This window comes from Panulirus ornatus, chromosome 68 (genome assembly GCF_036320965.1).
Source record: "Panulirus ornatus isolate Po-2019 chromosome 68, ASM3632096v1, whole genome shotgun sequence".
Lineage (NCBI taxonomy): Eukaryota > Metazoa > Arthropoda > Malacostraca > Decapoda > Palinuridae > Panulirus > Panulirus ornatus.
Window position 1 is genome coordinate 3,044,519 of NC_092291.1, and position 26,642 is coordinate 3,071,160.

General features: G+C 41.9%; 1 protein-coding gene across 1 annotated transcript in view; it reads left to right on the forward strand.

Annotated features, from left to right (window-relative positions):
• Nucleotides 1-26,642, forward strand: part of LOC139747338 (bifunctional lysine-specific demethylase and histidyl-hydroxylase NO66-like) — a 70,607-nt gene that overhangs the window by 18,320 nt on the left and 25,645 nt on the right. Inside the window, exons 2-3 of the mRNA XM_071659528.1 lie at nucleotides 16,760-16,868; nucleotides 17,131-17,254. Coding sequence (XP_071515629.1) covers nucleotides 16,760-16,868; nucleotides 17,131-17,254 — 233 coding nt within the window. The remainder of the gene's footprint in view (nucleotides 1-16,759; nucleotides 16,869-17,130; nucleotides 17,255-26,642) is intronic.

Sequence of the window (26,642 nt, forward strand, 5' to 3'; positions counted from 1 at the left end):
TACATATACACATACACACACATACACATACATACGCACATATACACACACACACACATACATATATATACATATGAGAAATGTAAGAAACAATTTAGAAAACTGAAACTTCTAGCTTGAAATGAATGAAAAAAAAGAATGTCACATAATGGTTCAACCTCTGGCAATGGAAAAAAGGAAATGTATAATTTATTTACACAAACGTCAATAGCAGTTCTCATTAATTTAACCACTGTATCAATAAGCTTCAATGTCTAAGCTACATTTTTCTCCAATTTCACTATTTTCCTTCACATTTTCAATTGTGTCTGAAGGTTCTACTTCAAGAGTGATTGTTTTTCCAGTAAGGGTCTTCACATCTTGGTTACATCCACACACATGTATATATTTGTATGGGTTTTCAGAAAAGAAGAGTGAATGTTGGAGTGAAGAGGGTGGAGAGAGTAAGTGAGCTTGGGAAGGAGACTTGTGTGAGGAAGTACCAGGAGAGACTGAGTACAGAATGGAAAAAGGTGAGAACAATGGAAGTAAGGGGAGTGGGGGAGGAATGGGATGTATTTAGGGAATCAGTGATGGATTGCGCAAAAGATGCTTGTGGCATGAGAAGAGTGGGAGGTGGGTTAATTAGAAAGGGTAGTGAGTGGTGGGGTGAAGAAGTAAGAGTATTAGTGAAAGAGAAGAGAGAGGCATTTGGACGATTTTTGCAGGGAAAAAATGAAATTGAGTGGGAGATGTATAAAAGAAAGAGACAGGAGGTCAAGAGAAAGGTGCAAGAGGTGAAAAAAAGGGCAAATGAGAGTTGGGGTGAGAGAGTATCATTAAATTTTAGGGAGAATAAAAAGATGTTCTGGAAGGAGGTAAATAAAGTGCGTAAGACAAGGGAGCAAATGGGAACTTCAGTGAAGGGCGCAAATGGGGAGGTGATAACAAGTAGTGGTGATGTGAGAAGGAGGTGGAGTGAGTATTTTGAAGGTTTGTTGAATGTGTTTGATGATAGAGTGGCAGATATAGGGTGTTTTGGTCGAGGTGGTGTGCAAAGTGAGAGGGTTAGGGAAAATGATTTGGTAAACAGACAAGAGGTAGTAAAAGCTTTGCGGAAGATGAAAGCCGGCAAGGCAGCAGGTTTGGATGGTATTGCAGTGGAATTTATTAAAAAAGGGGGTGACTGTATTGTTGACTGGTTGGTAAGGTTATTTAATGCATGTATGACTCATGGTGAGGTGCCTGAGGATTGGCGGAATGCGTGCATAGTGCCATTGTACAAAGGCACAGGGGATAAGAGTGAGTGCTCAAATTACAGAGGTATAAGCTTGTTGAGTATTCCTGGTAAATTATATGGGAGGATATTGATTGAGAGGGTGAAGGCATGTACAGAGCATCAGATTGGGGAAGAGCAGTGTGGTTTCAGAAGTGGTAGAGGATGTGTGGATCAGGTGTTTGCTTTGAAGAATGTATGTGAGAAATACTTAGAAAAGCAAATGGATTTGTATGTAGCATTTATGGATCTGGAGAAGGCATATGATAGAGTTGATAGAGATGCTCTGTGGAAGGTATTAAGAATATATGGTGTGGGAGGCAAGTTGTTAGAAGCAGTGAAAAGTTTTTATCGAGGATGTAAGGCATGTGTACGTGTAGGAAGAGAGGAAAGTGATTGGTTCTCAGTGAATGTAGGTTTGCGGCAGGGGTGTGTCATGGCTCCATGGTTGTTTAATTTGTTTATGGATGGGGTTGTTAGGGAGGTGAATGCAAGAGTTTTGGAAAGAGGGGCAAGTATGAAGTCTGTTGGGGATGAGAGAGCTTGGGAAGTGAGTCAGTTGTTGTTCGCTGATGATACAGCGCTGGTGGCTGATTCATGTGAGAAACTGCAGAAGCTGGTGACTGAGTTTGGTAAAGTGTGTGAAAGAAGAAAGTTAAGAGTAAATGTGAATAAGAGAAAGGTTATTAGGTACAGTAGGGTTGAGGGTCAAGTCAGTTGGGAGGTGAGTTTGAGTGGAGAAAAACTGGAGGAAGTGAAGTGTTTTAGATATCTGGGAGTGGATCTGGCAGTGGATGGAACCATGGAAGCGGAAGTGGATCATAGGGTGGGGGAGGGGGCGAAAATTTCTGGGAGCCTTGAAGAATGTGTGGAAGTCGAGAACATTATCTCGGAAAGCAAAAATGGGTATGTTTGAAGGAATAGTGGTTCCAACAATGTTGTATGGTTGCGAGGCGTGGGCTATGGATAAAGTTGTGCGCAGGAGGATGGATGTGCTGGAAATGAGATGTTTGAGGACAATGTGTGGTGTGAGGTGGTTTGATCGAGTAAGTAATGTAAGGGTAAGAGAGATGTGTGGAAATAAAAAGAGCGTGGTTGAGAGAGCAGAAGAGGGTGTTTTGAAATGGTTCGGGCACATGGAGAGAATGAGTGAGGAAAGATTGACCAAGAGAATATATGTGTCGGAGGTGGAGGGAACGAGGAGAAGAGGGAGACCAAATTGGAGGTGGAAAGATGGAGTGAAAAAGATTTTGTGTGATCGGGGCCTGAACATGCAGGAGGGTGAAAGGAGGGCAAGGAATAGAGTGATTTGGAGCGATGTGGTATACCGGGGTTGACGTGCTGTCAGTGGATTGAATCAAGGCATGTGAAGCGACTGGGGTAAACCATGGAAAGCAGTGTAGGTATGTATATTTGCGTGTGTGGACGTATGTATATACATGTGTATGGGGGTGGGTTGGGCCATTTCTTTCGTCTGTTTCCTTGCGCTACCTCGCAGACGCGAGAGACAGCGACAAAGCAAAAAAAAAATATATATATATATATATATATATATATATATATTTAGGGGATTAAGAATACTTCCCACGTATTCCCTGTGTGTCGTAGAAGGCGACTAAAAGGGGAGGGAGCGGGGGGCTGGAAATCCACCCGTTTTTTTTTTTTTTTTTTTTTTTTTTCCAAAAGAAGGAACAGAGAATTGGGCCAGGTGAGGGTATTCCCTCAAAGGCCCAGTCCTCTGTTCTTAACGCTACCTCGCTAATGCGGGAAATGGTGAATAGTTTGAAAAAAAGAAAATATATATATATATATATATATATATATATATATATATATATATATATATATATATATATATATATATATTATATATATATAGAGACAGGAGGTCAAGAGAAAGGTGCAAAAGATGAAAAATAGGGCAAATGAGAGTTAGGGTGAGAGAGTATCATTAAATTTTAGGGAGAATAAAATGATGTTCTGGAAGGAGGTAAATAAAGTGCGTAAGACAAGGGAGCAAATGGGAACTTCAGTGAAGGGCGCACATGGGGAGGTGATAACAAGTAGTGGTGATGTGAGAAGGAGATGGAGTGAGTATTTTGAAGGTTTGTTGAATGTGTTTGATGATAGAGTGGCAGATATAGGGTGTTTTGGTCGAGGTGGTGTGCAAAGTGAGAGGGTTAGGGAAAATGATTTGGTAAACAGAGAAGAGGTAGTAAAAGCTTTGCAGAAGATGAAAGCCGGCAAGGCAGCAGGTTTGGATGTTATTGCAGTGGAATTTATTAAAAAAGGGGGTGACTGTATTATTGACTGGTTGGTAAGGTTATTTAATGTATGTATGACTCAGAAGTGGTAGAGGATGTGTGGATCAGGTGTTTGCTTTGAAGAATGTATGTGAGAAATACTTAGAAAAGCAAATGGATTTGTATGTAGCATTTATGGATCTGAGAAGGCATATGATAGAGTTGATAGAGATGCTCTGTGGAAGGTATTAAGAATATATGGTGTGGGAGGCAAGTTGTTAGAAGCAGTGAAAAGTTTTTATCGAGGATGTAAGGCATGTGTACGTGTAGGAAGAGAGGAAAGTGATTGGTTCTCAGTGAATGTAGGTTTGCGGGAGGGGTGTGTGATGTCTCCATGGTTGTTTAATTTGTTTATGGATGGGGTGGTTAGGGAGGTGAATGCAAGAGTTTTGGAAAGAGGGGCAAGTATGAAGTCTGTTGGGGATGAGAGAGCTTGGGAAGTGAGTCAGTTGTTGTTCGCTGATGATACAGCACTGGTGGCTGATTCATGTGAGAAACTGCAGAAGCTGGTGACTGAGTTTGGTAAAGTGTGTGAAAGAAGAAAGTTAAGAGTAAATGTGAATAAGAGCAAGGTTATTAGGTACAGTAGGGTTGAGGGTCAAGTCAATTGGCAGGTGAGTTTGAATGGAGAAAAACTGGAGGAAGTGAAGTGTTTTAGATATCTGGGAGTGGATCTGGCAGCGGATGGAACCATGGAAGCGGAAGTGGATCATAGGGTGGGGGAGGGGGCGAAAATTCTGGGAGCCTTGAAGAATGTGTGGAAGTCGAGAACATTATCTCGGAAAGCAAAAATGGGTATGTTTGAAGGAATAGTGGTTCCAACAATGTTGTATGGTTGCGAGGCGTGGGCTATGGATAGAGTTGTGCGCAGGAGGATAGATGTGCTGGAAATGAGATGTTTGAGGACAATGTGTGGTGTGAGGTGGTTTGATCGAGTAAGTAACGTAAGGGTAAGAGAGATGTGTGGAAGTTAAAAGAGCGTGGTTGAGAGAGCAGAAGAGGGTGTTTTGAAATGGTTTGGGCACATGGAGAGAATGAGTGAGGAAAGATTGACCAAGAGAATATATGTGTCGGAGGTGGAGGGAACGAGGAGAAGAGGGAGACCAAATTGGAGGTGGAAAGATGGAGTGAAAAAGATTTTGTGTGATCGGGGCCTGAACATGCAGGAGGGTGAAAGGAGGGCAAGGAATAGAGTGAATTGGAGCGATGTGGTATACCGGGGTTGACGTGCTGTCGGTGGATTGAATCAAGGCATGTGAAGCGTCTGGGGTAAACCATGGAAGGCTGTGTAGGTATGTGTATTTGCGTGTGAGGACGTATGTATATACATGTGTATGGGGGTAGGTTGGGCCATTTCTTTCGTCTGTTTCCTTGCGCAACCTCCAAACGCGGGAGACAGCGACAAAGCAAAAAAAAAAAAAAAAAATGACTCACGGTGAGGTGCCTTAGGATTGGCGGAATGCGTGCATAGTGCCATTGTACAAAGGCAAAGGGGATGAGAGTGAGTGCTCAAATTACAGAGATATAAGTTTGTTGAGTATTCCTGGTAAATTATATGGGAGGGTATTGATTGAGAGGGTGAAGGCATGTACAGAGCATCAGATTGGGGAAGAGCAGTGTGGTTTCAGAAGTGGTAGAGAATGTGTGGATCAGGTGTTTGCTTTGAAGAATGTATGTGAGAAATACTTAGAAAAGCAAATGGATTTGTATGTAGCATTTATGGATCTGGAGAAGGCATATGATAGAGTTGATAGAGATGTTCTGTGGAAGGTATTAAGAATATATGGTGTGGAAGGCAAGTTGTTAGAAGCAGTGAAAAGTTTTTATCGAGGATGTAAGGCATGTGTACGTGTAGGAAGAGAGGAAAGTGATTGGTTCTCAGTGAATGTAGGTTTGCGGCAGGGGTGTGTGATGTCTCATTGTTGTTTAATTTGTTTATGGATGGGGTTGTTAGGGAGGTGAATGCAAGAGTTTTGGAAAGAGGGGCAAGTATGAAGTCTGTTGTGGATGAGAGAGCTTGGGAAGTGAGTCAGTTGTTGTTCGCTGATGATACAGTGCTGGTGGCTGATTCATGTGAGAAACTGTAGAAGCTGGTGACTGAGTTTGGTAAAGTGTGTGAAAGAAGAAAGTTAAAAGTAAATGTGAATAAGAGCAAGGTTATTAGGTACAGTAGGGTTGAGGGTCAAATCAATTGGGAGGTGAGTTTGAATGGAGAAAAACTGGAGGAAGTGAAGTGTTTTACATATCTGGGAGTGGATCTGGCAGCGGATGTAACCATGGAAGCGGAAGTGGATCATAGGGTGGGGGAGGGGGCGAAAATTCTGGGAGCCTTGAAGAATGTGTGGAAGTCGAGAACATTATCTCGGAAAGCAAAAATGGGTATGTTTGAAGGAATAGTGGTTCCAACAATGTTGTATGGTTGCGAGGCGTGGGCTATGGATAGACTTGTGCGCAGGAGGATAGATGTGCTGGAAATGAGATGTTTGAGGACAATGTGTGGTGTGAGGTGGGTTGATCAAGTAAGTAACATAAGGGTAAGAGGGATGTGTGGAAATAAAAAGAGCGTGGTTGAGAGAGCAGAAGAGGGTGTTTTGAAATGGTTCGGGCACATGGAGAGAATGAGTGAGGAAAGATTGACCAAGAGAATATATGTGTCGGAGGTGGAGGGAACGAGGAGAAGAGGGAGACCAAATTGGAGGTGGAAAGATGGAGTGAAAAAGATTTTGTGTGATCGGGGCCTGAACATGCAGGAGGGTGAAAGGAGGGCAAGGAATAGAGTGAATTGGAGCGATGTGGTATACCGGGGTTGACGTGCTGTCGGTGGATTGAATCAAGGCATGTGAAGCGTCTGGGGTAAACCATGGAAGACTGTGTAGGTATGTGTATTTGCGTGTGAGGACGTATGTATATACATGTGTATAGGGGTAGGTTGGGCCATTTCTTTCGTCTGTTTCCTTGCGCTACCTCGCAAACGCGGGAAACAGTGACAAAGCAAAAAAAAAAAAAAAAGGACTCACGGTGAGGTGCCTTAGGATTGGCGGAATGCGTTCATAGTGCCATTGTACAAAGGCAAAGGGGATGAGAGTGAGTGCTCAAATTACAGAGATATAAGTTTGTTGAGTATTCCTGGTAAATTATATGGGAGGGTATTGATTGAGAGGGTGAAGGCATGTACAGAGCATCAGATTGGGGAAGAGCAGTGTGGTTTCAGAAGTGGTAGAGGATGTGTGGATCAGGTGTTTGCTTTGAAGAATGTATGTGAGAAATACTTAGAAAAGCAAATGGATTTGTATCTAGCATTTATGGATCTGGAGAAGGCATATGATAGAGTTGATAGAGATGCTCTGTGGAAGGTATTAAGAATATATGGTGTGGAAGGCAAGTTGTTAGAAGCAGTGAAAAGTTTTTATCGAGGATGTAAGGCATGTGTACGTGTAGGAAGAGAGGAAAGTGATTGGTTCTCAGTGAATGTAGGTTTGCGGCAGGGGTGTGTGATGTCTCATGGTTGTTTAATTTGTTTATGGATGGGGTTGTTAGGGAGGTGAATGCAAGAGTTTTGGAAAAAGGGGCAAGTATGAAGTCTGTTGTGGATGAGAGAGCTTGGGAAGTGAGTCAGTTGTTCTTCGCTGATGATACAGTGCTGGTGGCTGATTCATGTGAGAAACTGTAGAAGCTGGTGACTGAGTTTGGTAAAGTGTGTGAAAGAAGAAAGTTAAAAGTAAATGTGAATAAGAGCAAGGTTATTAGGTACAGTAGGGTTGAGGGTCAAGTCAATTGGGAGGTGAGTTTGAATGGAGAAAAACTGGAGGAAGTGAAGTGTTTTAGATATCTGAGAGTGGATCTGGCAGCGGATGGAACCATGGAAGCGGAAGTGGATCATAGGGTGGGGGAGGGGGCGAAAATTCTGGGAGCCTTGAAGAATGTGTGGAAGTCGAGAACATTATCTCGGAAAGCAAAAATGGGTAAGTTTGAAGGAATAGTGGTTCCAACAATGTTGTATGGTTGCGAGGCGTGGGCTATGGATAGAGTTGTGCGCAGGAGGATGGATGTGCTGGAAATGAGATGTTTGAGGACAATGTGTGGTGTGAGGTGGTTTGATCGAGTAAGTAACGTAAGGGTAAGAGAGATGTGTGGAAATAAAAAGAGCGTGGTTGAGAGAGCAGAAGAGGGTGTTTGAAATGGTTTGGGCACATGGAGAGAATGAGTGACGAAAGATTGACCAAGAGGATATATGTTTCGGAGGTGGAGGGAACGAGGAGAAGTGGGAGACCAAATTGGAGGTGGAAAGATGGAGTGAAAAAGATTTTGTGTGATCGGGGCCTGAACATGCAGGAGGGTGAAAGGAGGGCAAGGAAGAGAGTGAATTGGATCGATGTGGTATACTGGGGTTGACGTGCTGTCAGTGGATTGAATCAGGGCATGTGAAGCGTCTGGGGTAAACCATGGAAAGCTGTGTAGGTATGTATATTTGTGTGTGGACGTATGTATATACATGTGTATGGGGGTGGGTTGGGTCATTTCTTTCGTCTGTTTCCTTGCGCTACCTCGCGAATGCGGGAGACAGCAAAAAAAAAAAAAAATATTATATATGGGAGCGGGGGGCCAGAAATCCTCCCCTCCTTGTATTGTTTAACTTTCTAAAATGGGGAACAGAAGGAGTCACGCGGGGAGTGCTCATCCTCCTCAAAGGCTCAGACTGGGGTGGCTAAATGTGTGTGGATGTAACCAAGATGTGAAAAAAGGAGAGATAGGTAGTATGTTTGAGGAAAGGAACCTGGATGTTTTGGCTCTGAGTGAAACGAAGCTCAGGGGTAAAGGGGAAGAGTGGTTTGGGAATGTCTTGGGAGTAAAGTCAGGGGTTAGTGAGAGGACAAGAGCAAGGGAAGGAGTAGCAGTACTCCTGAAACAGGAGTTGTGGGAGTGTGTGATAGAATGTAAGAAAGTAAATTCTTGATTAATATGGGTAAAACTGAAAGTTGATGGAGAGGGATGGGTGATTATTGGTGCATATGCACCTGGGCATGAGAAGAAAGATCATGAGAGGCAAGTGTTTTGGGAGCAGCTGAATGAGTGTGTTAGTGGTTTTGATGCATGAGACCGGGTTATAGTGATGGGTGATTTGAATGCAAAGGTGAGTAATGTGGCAGTTGAGGGAATAATTGGTATACATGGGGTGTTCAGTGTTGTAAATGGAAATGGTGAAGAGCTTGTAGATTTATGTGCTGTAAAAGGACTTGTGATTGGGAATACCTGGTTTAAAAAGCGAGATATACATAAGTATACGTATGTAAGTAGGAGAGATGGCCAGAGAGCATTATTGGATTACGTGTTAATTGACAGGCGCGCGAAAGAGAGACTTTTGGATGTTAATGTGCTGAGAGGTGCAACTGGAGGGATGTCTGATCATTATCTTGTGGAGGCTAAGGTGAAGATTTGTATGGGTTTTCAGAAAAGAAGAGTGAATGTTGGGGTGAAGAGGGTGGTGAGAGTAAGTGAGCTTGGGAAGGAGACTTGTGTGAGGAAGTACCAGGAGAGACTGAGTACAGAATGGAAAAAGGTGAGAACAATGGAAGTAAGGGGAGTGGGGGAGGAATGGGATGTATTTAGGGAATCAGTGATGGATTGCGCAAAAGATGCTTGTGGCATGAGAAGAGTGGGAGGTGGGTTGATTAGAAAGGGTAGTGAGTGGTGGGATGAAGAAGTAAGATTATTAGTGAAAGAGAAGAGAGAGGCATTTGGACGATTTTTGCAGGGAAAAAATGCAATTGAGTGGAAGATGTATAAAAGAAAGAGGCAGGAGGTCAAGAGAAAGGTGCAAGAGGTGAAAAAGAGGGCAAATGAGAGTTGGGGTGAGAGAGTATCATTAAATTTTAGGGAGAATAAAAAGATGTTCTGGAAGGAGGTAAATAAAGTGCGTAAGACAAGGGAGCAAATGGGAACTTCAGTGAAGGGCGCAAATGGGGAGGTGATAACAAGTAGTGGTGATGTGAGAAGGAGATGGAGTGAGTATTTTGAAGGTTTGTTGAATGTGTTTGATGATAGAGTGGCAGATATAGGGTGTTTTGGTCGAGGTGGTGTGCAAAGTGAGAGGGGGTAGGGAAAATGATTTGGTAAACAGAGAAGAGGTAGTAAAAGCTTTGCGGAAGATGAAAGCAGGCAAGGCAGCAGGTTTGGATGGTATTGCAGTGGAATTTATTAAAAAAGGGGGTGACTGTATTATTGACTGGTTGGTAAGGTTATTTAATGTATGTATGACTCATGGTGAGGTGCCTGAGGATTGGCGGAATGCGTGCATAGTGTAATTGTACAAAGGCAAAAGGGATTAGAGCGAGTGTTCAAATTACAGAGGTATAAGTTTGTTGAGTATTCCTGGTAAATTATATGGGAGGGTATTGATTGAGAGGGTGAAGGCATGTACAGAGCATCAGATTGGGGAAGAGCAGTGTGGTTTCAGAAGTGGTAGAGGATGTGTGGATCAGGTGTTTGCTTTGAAGAATGTATGTGAGAAATACTTAGAAAAGCAAATGGATTTGTATGTAGCATTTATGGATCTGGAGAAGGCATATGATAGAGTTGATAGAGATGCTCTGTGGAAGGTATTAAGAATATATGGTGTGGGAGGCAAGTTGTTAGAAGCAGTGAAAAGTTTTTATCGAGGATGTAAGGCATGTGTACGTGTAGGAAGAGAGGAAAGTGATTGGTTCTCAGTGAATGTAGGTTTGCGGGAGGGGTGTGTGATGTCTCCATGGTTGTTTAATTTGTTTATGGATGGGGTTGTTAGGGAGGTGAATGCAAGAGTTTTGGAAAGAGGGGCAAGTATGAAGTCTGTTGTGGATGAGAGAGCTTGGGAAGTGAGTCAGTTGTTTTTCGCTGATGATACAGCGATGGTGGCTGATTCATGTGAGAAACTGCAGAAGCTGGTGACTGAGTTTGGTAAAGTGTGTGAAAGAAGAAAGTTAAGAGTAAATGTGAATAAGAGCAAGGTTATTAGGCACAGTAGGGTTGAGGGTCAAGGCAATTGGGAGGTAAGTTTGAATGGAGAAAAACTGGAGGAAGTAAAGTGTTTTAGATATCTGGGAGTGGATCTGGCAGTGGATGGATTCATGGAAGCGGAAGTGGATCATAGGGTGGGGGAGGGGGCGAAAATCCTGGGAGCCTTGAAGAATGTGTGGAAGTCGAGAACATTATCTCGGAAAGCAAAAATGGGTATGTTTGAAGGAATAGTGGTTCCAACAATGTTGTATGGTTGCGAGGCGTGGGCTATGGATAGAGTTGTGCACCCGTTCCCTCCGGGAGCTCCTATCAAAGGGTGGCCGTGGCAAAAGAGTCTCCACTTATCCCTGTCCTTACATACCTCATTGCATACACCATTCCATGCATTCTTTCACTATTTCTCTCCCTCCAGTATTCCTTCAGCCTATTTGCTCATGTTACAAGTAGTCTTCCAGTCACACCAATCCCTTTAATTGTGCTATCTTACACTCTCCTTGTAAACTCCTAGTCTTGCATTCTTTCCATATGCGCAAGCCTCCTCAAAATATTATGTTTCACCCATTCTACCACTCCACAATTCATTCCCTTTGCTTTTCCTGCCATACCACATATCTCATAAACTCTCATTTCTTTCTTCACTTCAAGTCACACCACTTGCTCTTCTCAACTAGCTCATTTCCACAGTGTGGATTCTTGACCTCTGTGACTCATTCCATGTCCATGTTTCAGCTGCATAGGTCAGGGTTGGGAGGAGTATGCTATCCCTTAATCCCCTCTTCTCTTTTATACCTATATGTCTACCCTCCATTATTCTGTTAAGGGACCCAATGACTCTTATACCATGTACTGCTCTCTCCCTTATCTCTCCTTCCATATCACACACACACCCAAGACAGCTCCTAGATACTTAAATTCTCTCACTTCTTCCAATCCTGTTCCCCACCATATCCACAGCACAATTTAGTACACTTTTTCTTTTGCTCTCTATGGTTTTACAAAATCTATACTTCCTCTGTTTCCTTTCAAACACCATTACTTTATTTTTATGTGCACTTACCTTCAGTTGCATATGCTTACACATATAAAACACACTTACATCTATCTACAACTCCTCTTCACTCTCAGCAAACATTATAGTATCATATGCAAACAGGATTGCCACTTGCCACCATATCTCACTGCTACACTCCATCTGAGCACCCATTTTCCCTAGTTTTGCTTTCGTCTCTTATCACTCCATCCATATATATATATATTGTAAAGCCACAGTGACATCACACAGCCCGGCCTCACACCTACAAGTATCCCAAGACTTTCGCTCTGCTGTCCATCTACTCTTACACACTCATTTTTACCTCTATAGAAGGCTTTTACACCATCCAGCAGTTCTCAGGACTGCCCGAAAGCTTTTGACACTGGAGCCTTTTGGAATTTGATTAAGAAGCTTAAGCGTTTGGAAGAAATAAAGGGTAGATTCCTTCACTAGTTTGATTACCATAGTGGGAGGACCAAAGGATAGAGGAGAGAGGAGCATTCTCAAAATGGGCTGGGGTCACTGGTGCTGTTCTGTAGGGTTTCTTCTTAGGCTTACTTCCATCCTTGACAAGTTTAAGTGAATTGCCAGTTGCAGATCATGTGATAAATAAAGGATGATGATAATTGCTTCAATTTAACAGGGGATCTAGACATATTCCAAAGTTGGTCTGACAGATTGTTGATGAAATTCATTCTTGAGAAAATAGGATAAAGTAAAAGAAGGCCTCATTGCAGTCAATTTCTAGTGAGAAATAAGCTACAGGAATGTGTGTGTGAAAAAGACCCAAGGGTCAAATACATCTCACTAGAGCTACAATTAAGGAGAATTAAGAAGTAGGAAAAATGTCTGCTGGCAATTGGTAGAATTGCATTAAAGTATATGAATAAACTTCGAAATGTTTAATAATCCATTCAAAGGAAAGACCAAAACTGGGTTAAATCTCCAAAGTCATGCCACCACACCAAAAATGCAGATTTAATTGAGAAGGTCTAGAGAAGAGTTGCGAAGATGGTAGATGAATTAAGAAAGCTGAGCTCCAATGAGAGGCTGAAGATGACAGATTTGTCCACCATGGAGGAGCGAAGAGAGGGGCAATCTGATTACTGGCTTCAAATCTTTAAATGTTGACTGTGAACCGTTCTTAATGAGATGCAGTAACAGAATAACCAGGGGCCATGACGTGAAGCTGGATAAGAAGTTTGCTTGAAAGGACATAGAGAGGTACTGTTTTAATGTAAGGATGGTGGATGGTTGTAAAAGACTAAACTAGGAAACTGCAAGTGCTAGCAGTATCCAGATGTTAAAAGTTTAGAGGTCACAGTGTACTGTACAGATAGGTGATAACAAATGGATAATTGCCCCTTTTTGAGCCATAGAGGAAAATCCTTGCTTGGCGTCCTCCTTTGTTCCTGTTTTTAGTAAGTGCTATAACTACTGTTGTTAGAAACCTTCTATAGTATACAGATGCAGTGGTAGCATTATTTCATCCCTGTTCCCAGGGATGACAATTAATAATTTATTAAAATTGCGAAGGAGTATTTAGATGTGAAATTTTACTGAACAGGGTAAAAGTAGAGAGAGATTGAAAATTTGATCACTTTTATTTTTAGAAGGGATGGAAGAACAAAAATAGGTTGAATAGTGTTGAAAGTTATATAGAGTGATGGTTCATTGGTTCACTGATAAAGAGTAATGTTTCTCTTCTATGTCTCTGATGCCCGTTCCCTCCGGGAGCTCCCATCAAAGGATGGCCATGGCAAAAGAGTCTCCACTTATCCCTTGTCCTTACATGCCTCCCTTGCATACACCATTCCATGCATTCTTTCACTATTTCTCTCCCTCCAGTATTTCTTTAGCCTATTTGCTCATGTTACAAGTAGTCTTCCAGTCACACCAATCCCTTTAATTGTGCTATCTTACACTCTCCTTGTAAACTCCCAGTCTTGCATTCTTTCCATATGCGCAAGCCTCCTCAAAGTATTATGTTTCACACATTCTACCACTCCACAATTCATTCCCTTTGCATTCCCTGCCATACCACATATCTCATAAACTCTCATTTCTTTCTTCATTTCGAGTCACACCACTTGCTCTTCTCAACTAGCTCATTTCCACAGTGTGGATTCTTGACCTCTGTGACTCATTCCATGTCCATGTTTTAGCTGCATAGGTCAGGGTTGGGAGGACTGTGCTATCCCGTAATCCCCTCTTCTCTTTTATACTTACATGTCTACCCTCCATTATTCTGTTAAGGGACCCAATGACTCTTCTACCATGTAATGCTCTCTCCCTTATCTCTCCTTCCATATCACCACACTTACCCAAGACAGCTCCTAGATACTTAAATTCTCTCACTTCTTCCAATCTTGTTCCCCACCATATCCACAGCACAATTTAGTACACTTTTTCTTTTGCTCTCTATGGTTTTACAAAATCTATACTTCCTCTGTTTCCTTTCAAACACCATTACTTTATTTTTATGTGCACTTACCTTCAGTTGCATATGCTTACACATATTATAAAACACACTTACATCTATCTACAACTCCTCTTCACTCTCAGCAAACATTATAGTATCATATGCAAACAGGATTGCCACTTGCCACCATATCTCACTGCTACACTCCATCTGAGCACCCATTTTCCCTAGTTTTGCTTTCATCTCTTATCACTCCATCCATATATATATATATATTGTAAAGCCACAGTGACATCACACAGCCCGGCCTCACACCTACAAGTATCCCAAGACTTTCGCTCTGCTGTCCATCTACTCTTACACACTCATTTTTACCTCTATAGAAGGTTTTTACACCATCCAACAGTTCTCCCCCTATACCATATATCCTTAACTTATTTTGCAAAGTATTCCACTTGACTCTGTCATATGCTTTCTCCAGATCCATAAAAGCTGCATACATCTTCTTCCCTTTCACTAAATACTTTTCCACGGTCATCTTTACTACAACCCCCTTGCTCTTCATTTATTCTGAAATCAGTCACCTCCATCTCTCTGTCACTTAAAAATCTTGCATACAGTTTTCCTTGTATACTTAGCAGACTTATTCCCTTGTAATTGCTACAAACATCCTTAGCACCTTTTCTTTTGAATAAAGGAACAATAATATCTTTCACCCAAAGCTCAGGCGCAACTTTCTGTTTCCAGGCCAAATTACATATAAGATGCATCCACTCTATGGCACTTTCTCCTCCATTCTTTAGCATTTCAGCTGTAATTCCATCCACTCCAGGTGCCTTTCCAACCTTCAGCCTCTTTATTGCCCATTTTACCTCCCTTTTAGCTATAGGCCTTTGCTCTTGAATCCTCTTCCTTCTATCCTCCATACCCATGCATATAACAGCTGCTGCCTTCCCTTCTCCCATATTCATCAGTTCGTTCAGAATTCTCCTTCCATCTTCCTTTCACTTCCTCCTTTTGATTCAGCAACTCCCCTTCCTTACTTCTTACATCAGCATTTCCACTTTTACATCCACCTCTTTCCAGTAGTTTCATATTATCCCGAAACTTTCCACTTCCTTCCAAAATCTTCATCTGCTCTTTCTTTACTTTCCTCTATCAACGTCTTAACATTCTGCTCATATATTTTGTTTTTTTCCTCCTCCTTTGCTGAACTTCCACTGGTACATTCCTATCAAGCTATCTCCAGTATGCCTTTTTCTTCTCTAACCTCCTTTGTCCACCCATTTTATTCCTGTATCTCACTACATTGTATCCAACTACTGATTCTACAACCTTTAATTGTATTTCTGTAAACATTTTAAACACCTCGTTCACACATGACAGCATTCCTACATTCACTGCACTTCCATCTAAGCTTTCAGTTACCTTCCTTTCATACCCCCTGCATTTTTCTTGATTTATCATGCTTGCCAACACTTTTACCTCTCCATTCTTCCTTACACCAAACCTGCACTTTTCCTTGATCCTTATTTCCATAAGAACCATGAAATGGTCAGAGTCTCCAAAGAATCCTCTCACAACTCTAGCATCCAGCATGACATTCTCAGTCATTCATCCACTGCCACTTCGTCAAAGACTTTTGCTCTTATCTTCCATCTTTCTACATCCATGTATATCTGTAGATCATATTGAGCTGAAAAAAGATGTTTGCAAGGAATAAACCCCTCTCCACAATATAACTACCATTCTCATTTACTCCAGGCACTTCCCATTTAACAACTATCTCACCAATGTCATCATATATCACTTATGCATTCATATCACCCTGTTGTATTCGATCATGTTTCTCTCATTCTCAGACCGTTTATACAGTCTTTCAAATTTCCCCAGAAAAGCTTCATTTCATCCTTACCTTGTACAGTTTTCATAGTCACAGGCGCACTCATACATACCCATGCCTACTTCACAATCCCAGTCTTTCCTTTCACCCACACTATTCTTGATCCATTCCATCCATGCTCTGTAACACCCTCCCAATCACTTGATGATAGAATTGCACATCCTTCTTTTCCTTTTCCCTGATAATTTTCACTTATTCCCATCCATACCATGCCTCCTTCCATGCTCTCCCATAATTTGCATTATCATTTCCATTTTCACTCCACACATCCTGCCCTAGGATATGGTTGTCCTCAATCCTTAGCACATACAAGCTAAAACTTTTAAACCTCCTTAATTTCCCTTCTTTTACTGTCAACAGTCATCCCATTCATATTCAGCACCATCACCCACAATCACTCATCTCTTTTAACTCTCGGCATAACTGGTAGACTCCAGTGCTGCTTTTTAGCCTTTTGTGCCTCACCCTTGACAGGTCACTGGCAGAGGGCAACTCCATCACAATGTTCCCAGGCAGCAAGGCTCAAAAATTGTCAAAATAAAAGTGATAGCACATTTCAGGAGTTTTTCCATATCTAAAAGTATTGCTATGATGTAATTGGGCAATATATATATATATATCAGCTATAAGGAAATCATATATCATACCTAATAATGAAGTGGGTGTGAAAGGTTGGTTGATCTGTTTGAGTTTATACATTTATATGTAATACAGCATATAATAATGAAACAGGTTTGAAATGAGAGGTTAGTTATGTTTTATGAGCTTGTAATTGGCGGTCTTACTATATATGAAAAACTGGCACAAATTTCATTGTTATTGATGTTCAAAGGAATGTTTATTTTTGCAGGTTGGTGAATTAGTAACTCGTTTGGTAGACTTTGCTCCCATTGATGCTGCTGTGGATCAGCGAGGTGCCAACTTTGTCCACGATGCTCTGCCACCTCTCTTGACAGATGGTCAGTTATACAGTATAATGTAAACTATTATGCTTCAAATTTACCTTTTTGATTATCTTTTTCCTTTCATTTACACATTTTCATTGCTTATTGGCTTATTTTTCTGGTGGTAGTTTTTCTTAAGATTGCTAGATTGGTGTGTTGTATTTTGTTGAACAGACATTTTCGTTGGTGAGAAATGTATCAGACTTTGATATGATTATTTCAGTCCTTATATTAAGATTTGTCACATTTAGTCTGTTTTGTAATTGCTGTGTTGCAGAAGAAAAGAATTGCAGTGCTTATGGGAATGGTGAGCGATGGTGCAAAAAGACAAAGAAAGTCATCAATCGGGTTGAGCTTGACCCAGATACACCCATCAGGCTTATAAGAGGAAATTGTTTAAGGTGAGATTTGTTTCTATTTTCTACAGTCTGTCTCATGAGCATGGAAGACACTCTCTTGACTATTGTAAAGATAATCAGTGATAGGGCTTTCCAACCATTAGTTTTTCCAGTAACAAAGCACTGGCCTTCCTCACACTTTGGTTACCTATCTCCATCCCATGCATGCCTTACATCCTCCAGCATGTTCAGGCCCCAAGCACTCCAAACCTTTTTCATTCCTTCTTTCCTTCCATCTCCAATTCAGTCTTCCCTTTCTCTTTGTTTTTTCCTCTTTTGACATATATATATATATATTATTTATTTATTTTGCTTTGTCGCTGTCTCCCGTGTCAGCGAGGTAGCGCAAGGAAACAGACGAGAGAATGGCCCAACCCACCTGCATACACATGTATATACATACATGTCCACACACACAAATATACATACCTATACATCTCAATGTACACATATATATACACACACACAGACATATACATAAATACACATGTACATGATTCATACTGTCTGCCTTTATTTATTCCCATTGCCACCTCGTCACACATGGAATAACAACCCCCTCCCCCCTCATGTGTGCCAGGTAGCGCTAGGAAAAGACAACAAAGGCCCCATTCGTTCACACTCAGTCTCTAGCTGTCATGTAATAATGCACCGAAACCACAGCTCCCTTTCCACATCCAGGCCCCACACAACTTTCCATGGTTTACCCCAGACGCCTCACATGCCCTGGTTCAATCCATTGACAGCACGTCGACCCCGGTATACCACATCGTTCCAATTCACTCTATTCCTTGCACGCCTTTCACCCTCCTGCATGTTCAGGCCCCGATCACTCAAAATCTTTTTCGCTCCATCTTTCCACCTCCAATTTGGTCTCCCACTTCTCCTCGTTCCCTCCACTTGTGACACATATATCCTCTTGGTCAATCTTTCCTCACTCATTCTCTCCATGTGACCAAACCATTTCAAAACACCCTCTTCTGCTCTCTCAACCACACTCTTTTTATTTCCACACATCTCTCTTACCCTTACATTACTCACTCGATCAAACCACCTCACACCACATATTGTCCTCAAACATCTCATTTCCAGCACATCCACCCTCCTGCACACAACTCTATCCATAGCCCACGCCTCGCAACCATACAACATTGTTGGAACCACTATTCCTTCAAACATTTCCATTTTTGCTTTCCGAGATAATGTTCTCGACTTCAAAACATTCGTCAAGGCTCCCAGAATTTTCGCCCCCTCCCTCACCGTATGATTCACTTCCGCTTCCATGGTTCCATCCGCTGCCAGATCCACTCCCAGATATCTAAAACACTTTACTTCCTCCAGTTTTTCTCCACTCAAACTTACCTCCCAATTGACTTGGCCCTCAACCCTACTGTACCTAATAACCTTGCTCTTATTCACATTTACTCTTAACTTTCTTCTTTCACACACTTTACCAAACTCAGTCACCATCTTCTGCACTTTCTCACATGAATCAGCCACCAGCGCTGTATCATCAGCGAACAACAGCTGACTCACTTCCCAAGCTCTCTCATCCACAACAGACTGCATACTTGCCCCTCTTTCCAAAACTCTTGCATTCACCTCCTTAACAACCCTATCCATAAACAAATTAAACAACCATGGAGACATCACACACCCCTGCCACAAACCTACATTCACTGAGAACCAATCACTTTCCTCTCTTCCTACACGTACACATGCCTTACATCCTCAATAAAAACTTTTCACTGCTTCTAACAACTTGCCTCTCACACCATATATTCTTAATACCTTCCACAGAGCATCTCTATCAACTCTATCATATGCCTTCTCCAGATCCATAAATGCTACATACAAATCCATTTGCTTTTCTAAGTATTTCTCACATACATTCTTCAGAGCAAACACCTGATCCACACATCCTCTACCACTTCTGAAACCATATATATATATGTGGAAGAAGAAAGTTAAGAGTAAATGTGAATAAGAGCAAGGTTATTAGGTACAGTAGGGTTGAGGGTCAAGTCAATTGGGAGGTGAGTTTGAATGGTGAAAAACTGGAGGAAGTGAAGTGTTTTAGATATCTTGGAGTGGATCTGTCAGCGGATGGAACCATGGAAGCGGAAGTGGATCATAGGGTGGGGGAGGGGGCGAAAATTTTGGGAGCCTTGAAAAATGTGTGGAAGTCGAGAACATTATCCCGGAAAGCAAAAATGGGTATGTTTGAAGGAATAGTAGTTCCAACAATGTTGTATGGTTGCGAGGCGTGGGCTATGGATAGAGTTGTGCGCAGGAGGATGGATGTGCTGGAAATGAGATGTTTGAGGACAATGTGTGGTGTGAGGTGGTTTGATCGAGTAAGTAACGTAAGGGTAAGAGAGATGTGTGGAAATAAAAAGAGCGTGGTTGAGAGAGCAGAAGAGGGTGTTTTAAAATGGTTTGGGCACATGGAGAGAATGAGTGAGGAAAGATTGACCAAGAGGATATATGTGTCGGAGGTGGAGGGAACGAGGAGAAGAGGGAGACCAAATTGGAGGTGGAAAGATGGAGTGAAAAAGATTTTGTGTGATCGGGGCCTGAACATGCAGGAGGGTGAAAGGAGGGCAAGGAATAGAGTGAATTGGAGCGATGTGGTATACAGGGGTTGACGTGCTGTCAGTGGATTGAATCAAGGCATGTGAAGCGTCCGGGGTAAACCATGGAAAGCTGTGTAGGTATGTATATTTGTGTGTGTGGACGTGTGTATGTACATGTGTATGGGGGGGGTTGGGCCATTTCTTTCGTCTGTTTCCTTGCGCTACCTCGCAAACGCGGGAGACAGCGACAAAGTATAAAAAAAAAAAAAAAAAAAAAAAAAAAAAATATATATATATATATATATATATATATATATATATATATATATATATATATATATATATATATATAAAGTTAAAAATACAAGGAGGGGAGGATTTCTGGCCCCCCGCTCCCGTCCCCTCTAGTCGCCTTCTACGACCGCGAGGATTGCGTGGGAAGTATTCTTTCACCCCTATTCCCAGGGATAAGGCATATGATAGAGTTGATAGAGATGCTCTGTGGAAGGTATTAAGAATATATGGTGTGGGAGGCAAGTTGTTAGAAGCAGTGAAAAGTTTTTATCGAGGATGTAAGGCATGTGTACGTGTAGGAAGAGAGGAAAGTGATTGTTCTCAGTGAATGTAGGTTTGCGGCAGGGGTGTGTGATGTCTCCATGGTTGTTTAATTTGTTTATGGATGGGGTTGTTAGGGAGGTGAATGCAAGAGTTTTGGAAAGAGGGGCAAGTATGAAGTCTGTTGGGGATGAGAGAGCTTGGGAAGTGAGTCAGTTGTTGTTCGCTGATGATACAGCGCTGGTGGCTGATTCATGTGAGAAACTGCAGAAGCTGGTGACTGAGTTTGGTAAAGTGTGTGAAAGAAGAAAGTTAAGAGTAAATGTGAATAAGAGCAAGGTTATTAGGTACAGTAGGGTTGAGGGTCAAGTCAATTGGGAGGTGAGTTTGAATGGAGAAAAACTGGAGGAAGTGAAGTGTTTTACATATCTGGGAGTGGATCTGGCAGCGGATGGAACCATGGAAGCGGAAGTGGATCATAGGGTGGGGGAGGGGCGAAAATTCTGGGAGCCTTGAAGAATGTGTGGAAGTCGAGAACATTATCTTGGAAAGCAAAAATGGGTATGTTTGAAGGAATAGTGGTTCCAACAATGTTGTATGGTTGCAAGGCGTGGACTATGGATAGAGGTGTGCGCAGGAGGATGGATGTGCTGGAAATGAGATGTTTGAGGACAATGTGTGGTGTGAGGTGGTTTGATCGAGTAAGTAACGTAAGGGTAAGAGAGATGTGTGGAAATAAAAAGAGCGTGGTTGAGAGAGCAGAAGAGGGTGTTTTGAAATGGTTTGGTCACATGGAGAGAATGAGTGAGGAAAGATTGACCAAGAGGATATATGTGTCGGAGGTGGAGGGAACGAAGAGAAGAGGGAGACCAAATTGGAGGTGGAAAGATGGAGTGAAAAAGATTTTGTGTGATCGGGGCCTGAACATGCAGGAGGGTGAAAGGAGGGCAAGGAATAGAGTGAATTGGAGCGATGTGGTATACCGGGGTTGACGTGCTGTCAGTGGATTGAATCAAGGCATATGAAGCGTCTGGGGTAAACCATGGAAAGCTGTGTAGGTATGTATATTTGCGTGTGTGGATGTATGTATATACATGTGTATGGGGGTGGGTTGGGCCATTTCTTTCGTCTGTTTCCTTGCGCTACCTCGCAAATGCGGGAGACAGCGACAAAGCAAAAAAAAAAAAAATATATATATATATACATACATACATACATACATACATACATACATACATACACACACATACACACGCACATATACACACATACATATATATATATATATATATATATATATATATATATATATATATATATATATATATATATATATGAAAAATGTAAGAAATAATTTAGAAAACTGAAACTTCTATCTTGAAATGAAATGAAAAATGAATGTCACATAATGGTTCAACCTCTGGCTATGGAAAAGGGAAATGTATAATTTATTTACACAAATGTCATTTGTAGTTTTCATCAATTTAACCACTGTATCATACTGCCTGGTCCACTTCTCTTATCATGAAACAGGAATATTGGCTTATGATGTTTCTCAATTGTCTTCATTACACAAAGTACAACCATATCTTGGATACATGAGGGTAAGTAGTTGGTCATCCGCCATAATAAAGCCTTGACAGACCAAAAATTTATCTGGACCTCAACTTTTCCAGTACATTTATGAAAAACACCTTTTTGCTTTCCATCTCTATCACTTTGAAAAAAAAAAAACTCCCTTTGTTCACATTTCAATGAAAGAATAAGCTTCAATGTCTAAGCTACATTTTTTTCCAATTTCACTATTTTCTTGTCAGAGCACCATGTATGAAAAACTATCACTCTAGTAACACAACTATAAACATTTACTTCCCCTTTAAAAAAGTTCTGGGGAAGTCTGTCTCGATACACTGCGGGTCACTCTACCACCTGGCGAGGTTTGTGTTGCAATGGTTCTTGATTCCCAAACGTAGTAGCATCACTGCACGAATGACAGAGGACACATGCTGGGTCGTGTGTACGTCTTGGCAGGCGAGGGGGCCACATGATGTTTCTCCCCTCTTATGGCTTAACAAACGACATTCCATCTTTCAGTCAAGATGCAGCAACTAAAGTAAAACTGCTCTAGGAGAGTTTGAACTGTAGGGCAACAAAGCTGTCACACTGAGGTTGGCAATTTGTTTACTGCCATAGCCTCGCCCACTCCAAGCGTGAGGACTGTTCGTTGTTGCCTAGTGTACGTGAATAGCTGTGACATCCAAATGAAGATTCCATTGGTCGAAAGACCCACGTATTTGCTTTTGAAACTCATATGGATCCTGGGGGGCACTTCTACATCGTAATGGGGATTATACTCCTAGGAGTCGTGTACACCACCTGCATGAGTTTCTTGACCACATCACGGCCTAAGATGTGGTCAAACACGGCTTGCAGGAATTGGTCCCCCATTATTTTTAACTTTCTAAAATGGGAAACAGAAGAAGGAGTCACGCGGGGAGTGCTCATCCTCCTCAAAGGCTCAGACTGGGGTGTCTAAATGTGTGTGGATGTAACCAAGATGTGAAAAAAGGAGAGATAGGTAGTATGTTTGAGGAAAGGAACCTGGATGTTTTGGCTCTGAGTGAAACGAAGCTCAAGGGTAAAGGGGAAGAGTGGTTTGGGAATGTCTTGTGAGTAAAGTCAGGGGTTGGTGAGAGGACATGAGCAAGGGAAGGAGTAGCAGTACTCCTGAAACAGGAGTTGTGGGAGTGTGTGATAGAATGTAAGAAAGTAAATTCTCGATTAGTATGGGTAAAACTGAAAGTTGATGGAGAGAGATGGGTGATAATTGGTGCATATGCACCTGGGCATGAGAAGAAACATCATGAGAGGCAAGTGTTTTGGGAGCAGCTGAATGAGTGTGTTAGTGGTTTTGATGCATGAGACTGGGTTATAGTGATGGGTGATTTGAATGCAAAGATGAGTAATGTGGCAGTTGAGGGAATAATTGGTATACATGGGGTGTTCAGTGTTGTAAATGGAAATGGTGAAGAGCTTGTAGATTTATGTGCTGAAAAAGGACTGGTGATTGGGAATACCTGGTTTAAAAAGTGAGATATACATAAGTATACGTATGTAAGTAGGAGAGATGGCCAGAGAGCATTATTGGATTACGTGTTAATTGACAGGCGTGCGAAAGAGAGACTTTTGGATGTTAATATGCTGAGAGGTGCAAGTAGAGGGATGTCTGATCATTATCTTGTGGAGGCTAAGGTGAAGATTTGTATGGGTTTTCAGAAAAGAAGAGTGAATGTTGGGGTGAAGAGGGTGGTGAGAGTAAGTGAGCTTGGGAAGGAGACTTGTGTGAGGAAGTACCAGGAGAGACTGAGTACAGAATGGAAAAAGGTGAGAACAATGGAAGTAAGGGGAGTGGGGGAGGAATGGGATGTATTTAGGGAATCAGTGATGGATTGCACAAAAGATGCTTGTGGCATGAGAAGAGTGGGAGGTGGGTTGATTAGAAAGGGTAGTGAGTGGTGGGATGAAGAAGTAAGATTATTAGTGAAAGAGAAGAGAGAGGCATTTGGACGAATTTTGCAGGGAAAAAATGCAATTGAGTGGGAGATGTATAAAAGAAAGAGATAGGAGGTCAAGAGAAAGGTGCAAGAGGTGAAAAAGAGGGCAAATGAGAGTTGGGGTGAGAGAGTATCATTAAATTTTAGGGAGAATAAAAAGATGTTCTGGAAGGAGGTAAATAAAGTGCGTAAGACAAGGGAGCAAATGGGAACTTCAGTGAAGGGCGCAAATGGGGAGGTGATAACAAGTAGTGGTGATGTGAGAAGGAGATGGAGTGAATATTTTGAAGGTTTGTTGAATGTGTTTGATGATAGAGTGGCAGATATAGGGTGTTTTGGTCGAGGTGGTGTGCAAAGTGAGAGGGTTAGGGAAAATGATTTGGTAAAGAGAGAAGAGGTAGGATAAGCTTTGCGGAAGATGAAAGCCGGCAAGGCAGCAGGTTTGGATGGTATTGCAGTGGAATTTATTAAAAAAGGGGGTGACTGTATTGCTGACTGGTTGGAAAGGTTATTTAATGTATGTATGACTCATGGTGAGGTGCCTGAGGATTGGCGGAATGCGTGCATAGTGCCATTGTACAAAGGCAAAGGGGATAAGAGTGAGTGCTCAAATTACAGAGGTATAAGTTTGTTGAGTATTCCTGGTAACTTATATGGGAGGGTATTGATTGAGAGGGTGAAGGCATGTACAGAGCATCAGATTGGGGAAGAGCAGTGTGGTTTCAGAAGTGGTAGAGGATGTGTGGATCAGGTGTTTGCTTTGGAGAATGTATGTGAGAAATACTTAGAAAAGCAAATGGATTTGTATGTAGCATTTATGGATCTGGAGAAGGCATATGATAGAGTTGATAGAGATGCTCTGTGGAAGGTATTTAGAATATATGGTGTGGGAGGCAAGTTGTTAGAAGCAGTGAAAAGTTTTTATCGAGGATGTAAGGCATGTGTACGTGTAGGAAGAGAGGAAAGTGATTGGTTCTCAGTGAATGTAGGTTTGCGGCAGGGGTGTGTGATGTCTCCATGGTTGTTTAATTTGTTTATGGATGGGGTTGTTAGGGAGGTGAATGCAAGAGTTTTGGAAAGAGGGGCAAGTATGAAGTCTGTTGGGGATGAGAGAGCTTGGGAAGTGAGTCAGTTATTGTTCGCTGATGATACAGCGCTGGTGGCTGATTCATGTGAGAAACTGCAGAAGCTGGTGACTGAGTTTGGTAAAGTGTGTGAAAGAAGAAAGTTAAGAGTAAATGTGAATAAGAGCAAGGTTATTAGGTACAGTAGGGTTGAGGGTCAAGTCAATTGGGAGGTAAGTTTGAATGGAGAAAAACTGGAGGAAGTAAAGTGTTTTAGATATCTGGGAGTGGATCTGGCAGCGGATGGAACCATGGAAGCGGAAGTGAATCATAGGGTGGGGGAGGGGGCGAAAATCCTGTGAGCCTTGAAGAATGTGTGGAAGTCGAGAACATTATCTCCGAAAGCAAAAATGGGTATGTTTGAAGGAATAGTGGTTCCAACAATGTTGTATGGTTGCGAGGCGTGGGCTATGGATAGAGTTGTGCACAGGAGGATGGATGTGCTGGAAATGAGATGTTTGAGGACAATGTGTGGAGTGAGGTGGTTTGATCGAGTAAGTAATGTAAGGGTAAGAGAGATGTGTGGAAATAAAAAGGGCGTGGTTGAGAGAGCAGAAGAGGGTGTTTTGAAATGGTTTGGGCACATGAAGAGAATGAGTGAGGAAAGATTGACCAAGAGGATATATGTGTTGGAGGTGGAGGGAACGAGGAGAAGTGGGAGACCAAATTGGAGGTGGAAAGATGGAGTGAAAAAGATTTTGTGTGATCGGGGCCTGAACATGCAGGAGGGTGAAAGGAGGTCAAGGAATAGAGTAAATTGGATCGATGTGGTATGCCTTATATATATATATATATATATATATATATATATATATATATATATATATATATATATATATATATTTTTTTTTTTTTTTTTCATACTATTCGCCATTTCCCGCGATAGCGAGGTAGCGTTAAGAACAGAGGACTGGGCCTTTGAGGGAATATCCTCACCTGGCCCTCTTCTCTGTTCCTTCTTTTGGAAAATTAAAAAAAAAAAAAAAAAACGAGAGGGGAGGATTTCCAGCCCCCCGCTCCCTTCCCTTTTATATATATATATATATATATATATATATATATATATTTTTTTTTTTTTTGCTTTGCCGCTGTCTCCCGCATTTGCGAGGTAGCGCAAGGAAACAGACGAAAGAAATGGCCCAACCCACCCCCATACACATGTATATACGTACGTCCACACACACAAATATACATACCTACACAGCTTTCCATGGTTTACCCCAGACGCTTCACATGCCCTGATTCAATCCACTGACAGCACATCAACCCCGGTATACCACATCGCTCCAATTCACTCTATTCCTTGCCCTCCTTTCACCCTCCTGCATGTTCAGGCCCCGATCACACAAAATCTTTTTCACTCCATCTTTCCACCTCCAATTTGGTCTCCCTCTTCTCTTCGTTCCCTCCACCTCCGACACATATATCCTCTTGGTCAATCTTTCCTCACTCATTCTCTCCATGTGCCCAAACCATTTCAAAACACCCTCTTCTGCTCTCTCAACCACGCTCTTTTTATTTCCACACATCTCTCTTACCCTTACGTTACTTACTCGATCAAACCACCTCACACCACACATTG